Raw genomic sequence first — 3,937 nt, forward strand, 5'->3', positions numbered from 1 at the left:
ATATATGTATATATCTATATACACATATATACATGTATGGAAATACATCCATCCACCCACCCACCCACCCATTACTGCTATGATACAGTTACTTTGTTTGCGATTAATCCTATTGGTTAGATTTTTGTGAAGACTTTCACGATGGTTATGCGTTGATAAAGTTTCATCTGTCATATTCATTACGTGCTCGACTGCCAGTTGAAGAACTCAAATAACTTGTGTTGCTAGGTATAAAGAATACCTGCAAGGCTTGTTTGTTGTCCCTGACTGTAAATATAATTTCCAATTTTATGTCTTTTATTTCTTTTATTTTTTTATTCAATTTATTTTGCAACTTTCAACAAAGACAAGGGAGTGTTGCACTGCAGAATATTACTTTTGAAACTTATGATGCACGAAGATTGCTGTGAATAGGGTTGTGATAAGATTTCTTTGAGCAAGGAAATGAATAATTAAAATAATTGTAAACAGCAAACCCTCCAGAGATGTATGGATTATATACAGTGAAGTTGTTCTTCTGTGGGGTTAAAGATATGAATGTTATGAAGTGATAATTAATTTTTATCTGGAATAAGTGTTCCTTTCACTTTTTCTAATAATAGAGATTGCACTTGATACGACTTTAATTGGAAATTACTGCAAATGCCATATACAATCCCAAAGGTAGTGAGATACCTTGTTATTTATATATTTTTTTTATGTACTATTCAGATGTAGATGTCTTACTGTATTTTATTTATGTTTCGACTTTAGAACTAGCCAAGGATTGAACTGAAATTTGTCATCTTAAAGTGAATATGAATACTAATTTCAAGATGCAGTCCCATTGTCTATTCCTTAATCACACACATTACTGTCGTTGAAACTGAAATAAAAAAAATAACCTTTTTCTATGGAAATGTTTATTAAAAAATAATACAAGTATTGAGATTTACAAAAGAATATCATCTATATTGTTAGAACAGCTACACAAGCAAGTTTCACAAACAAATCAGGGTGAAAAGTTAAAAAAGGAAAATAAATATGTAATGAAATGTCAATACTAAGGCCGATATTGTGGTGTCATCACACAAGTCCTTTATGAGTATTAAGCAACATCAGGAATTGAGACAACAATATCAATTCTGATTGGAAAAAAAATAAGAAGAAATAAAGGGGATGAAATCTTGAGGACGTACTAAAAAAAAAATATATATCTTGGATTTCAAAAATGATGATGAAATTGCTTGGTACACAATGGAAACACAGTTCGTGCTATTGGTAACTGACAAATTTTAAACAATATATGGATTTGTTTCTCTTTACAAAAGCTTTGTGACAAGTTTCATGACTAATAAATAAAGATTAAAGCCATTATTATTACAATATAATTTTCTAATCAACCCTTACAGGCCATGATATTTGATCCCTCGGTTAAATTAGTAGTTAATTTTGGGGGAACAAATTTCTTTCACGATTATTGAATAACTGTAGATATATAAATTTGTTAAATTATAGTAATATAAATTTCTGGTAACAAGATTTTATATAAACTTCCATTTCTGGGTTGAATTTGCAATGCCTACCAAACACTGAAGATGGATGGCTCTCACTACCGTAGAGTCGACCAAAGTCCCTTTGAAACGGTTTCAGTTCTATCTTGACAAAGGGCCATATAAAACTGCATGATTTCATTATACCTGGTACATAAATATAAATTTTCTATACTGTTAAAACTGTTCTAATGATTCTTCAGTAAGGATAAATACCATTCGTAGGTACCTGAGGTTATCACTAAATCCTTACTGAATATTTGTAATGATCCATCCTTAGAGTGCAATCAGTAATGTCCCTAATGACTGAAAGAAAGAGAGTAAGAAATGAAAAAGCTACGCTAGCTTGAATAGTCCACACTCCATACAGATTACACCGCTGGAACAAGTTAAACTCAGCTGTGTTCCACCACAGTCACATCTCTCCTGCGAAAGTCCTTCGCAGCAATAACAGGCGTCAATACTACTTCACTAGTATTGAAGTAATCCATCGAAATATACATCAGTCTCCTAAAAAAAAGGACCTTTACTCTTGGCACGATACTGATCAAATTCACGTATGCCAAGATTGGAGCCCACGTATTAGCTTCACAAGCCACCGAGCAGATTTGTCATCAACTTGGTTCTGCGATGTTTCAAGAAGCTCTTGTGTAACCAAGTTTGTACATTTAGTCACTGTATCTACTGGATCTATACTTAACGCTACTGGTTTTAAAATTCGTCGTGTCTGACCAGAGCTTCACCGAAGTCTGTTGCTTGAGAGCCCACAAATACGTCATACTTGTTCAAGATCTCTTCCTTGGTAAGCATTTTGTCGGCGTTTTCATCTGCTTCGTAAATAAGATGCTTGGCTTCTGCATCTGCATGGTTGTAGTCTGGTGGGATGATCCAACCTTGGACCTTGAAAAAAAAAAAGGAAATAAATTATAGCAGTTTATCTGATGTATGTTATCTCTTTGTAGTTTATGTATGTGAACAAGAGTCACCTCAGTTTTGCAAGAACATGGCAAAGAGACAAAGACTAGTTGAAAGCTGTCTTCTGTCGCCAGCCATTCAAATGTAAATGCATTTCTGTTTTACTACAGATTTTAAAATTATCCATAGATATTCACAGACAAACACACGCACACACACTCACTCACACAGAGGCATGCACGGGCACATGTACACGCACACACGATAAGGTTTCATGGCAAAATAATATTCCTGGCGAAGATACAATTAACCATTGAATAAAAATTTGTATTTCTAAAGATAATTTTGATTACCGTTCCAGAAAAGACAGACGTCCGATAGTCTTACGAAGTCTTACCTCTTCCTCATCCAGATACCCGTCGCCGTTCTTGTCTCTGAATTCGCGGAACTGCTCTCTCTCATTGCTCACCCACGAGGGCTCAAACTCATCATCGTCCCCATGATACATGTCTCCTGTGAGGGGGAAGGGAGGACAATGATGATGTAAAGATATAAAAAATAATATAATTTTGGATAATGAGAGAGAGAGATCAATCAATGGGTGGGGCAATCAGAAAGAAAGGATTGCATAAACTTAGTAAAGCATAAATCTAAAAAGTAACAGAAAGGCAGAGAGAAGCCGAGAGGGAGGCATATCTAAAAAACAGACTGTTTAGCATTAAAGCCCTTCAACCTTGCCTATATTTCAATAACATCTAATTCATCCAGTGTATGCCAATGACTTCACTGACATGCTCTTCATATAGCCATCTAGCTTCTCTATTTATCTCAAAGATCAACAGATTAGGCTCACCAATATATTCTGCCAGGGAAATTTTGCCGTCCTTGTCCTTGTCAATGTCTTCCATCGTTTCCTGGACGACGATGGCTCTCATGCGATCCGACTCCTCCGGGTGCAAGAAGTTGGTGAACTCGTCGAGGCTGAGGGCATTGTCGTTGTCTGTGTCTGCGACCTCCCACCGCCGTTGGTCCCTCTTCAGCATCTCGGCGTAGCTCATGCCTTCCTCGTCATCGTCCAGTTCCCCAGGGTCCATGTCTGTGAAGGGAAAAGGGAGAATGATATAATGTCTGTAAGCGAAGAACATAATTGGATTTCACATATCCAGCCATCAGAGTAATGTGGAGTGATGATCTATTAAGAAATAGGGAACTTCACATCTTGAGAAATTACAATTAACATATCAATACTGATCTCTATCTATCTCCATATATTCTATACAAAGTGATAATCAACTTGGGAGCTCCAAAATATTCTGCTTTATTTTTTCTTGTTATTCTTTTATGATAAAGACCTATAACTAATTTTATACAGAGAGAGAGAGAGAGAGAGAGAGAGAGAGAGAGAGAGAGTGAGTGAGTGAGAGAGAGAGAGAGTGAGAGAGAGAGAGAGAGAGAGAGAGAGAGAGAGAGAGAGAGAGAGAGTGAGTGAG

General features: G+C 36.2%; 1 protein-coding gene across 3 annotated transcripts in view; it reads right to left on the reverse strand.

Moving 5' to 3' along the window:
- Positions 1 to 885: 885 nt before the first annotated feature.
- The window catches only part of scf (Calumenin B scf), a 25,185-nt gene continuing 22,133 nt past the window's right edge, over positions 886 to 3,937 (reverse strand). For all 3 annotated transcript variants that reach the window (XM_086531216.1, XM_086531215.1, XM_086531217.1), the window contains exons 5-7: positions 3,301 to 3,543; positions 2,845 to 2,960; positions 886 to 2,432 (exon numbers count right to left, since the gene is read on the reverse strand). In XM_086531216.1, coding sequence (XP_086387342.1) covers positions 2,244 to 2,432; positions 2,845 to 2,960; positions 3,301 to 3,543 — 548 coding nt within the window. In that variant the 3' untranslated portion in view covers positions 886 to 2,243. The remainder of the gene's footprint in view (positions 2,433 to 2,844; positions 2,961 to 3,300; positions 3,544 to 3,937) is intronic.

Source organism: Penaeus japonicus, unplaced genomic scaffold (assembly GCF_977035675.1).
Source record: "Penaeus japonicus unplaced genomic scaffold, GWHDUDI00000001_assembly GWHDUDI00000035, whole genome shotgun sequence".
In the NCBI taxonomy this organism is placed as follows: Eukaryota; Metazoa; Arthropoda; class Malacostraca; order Decapoda; family Penaeidae; genus Penaeus; species Penaeus japonicus.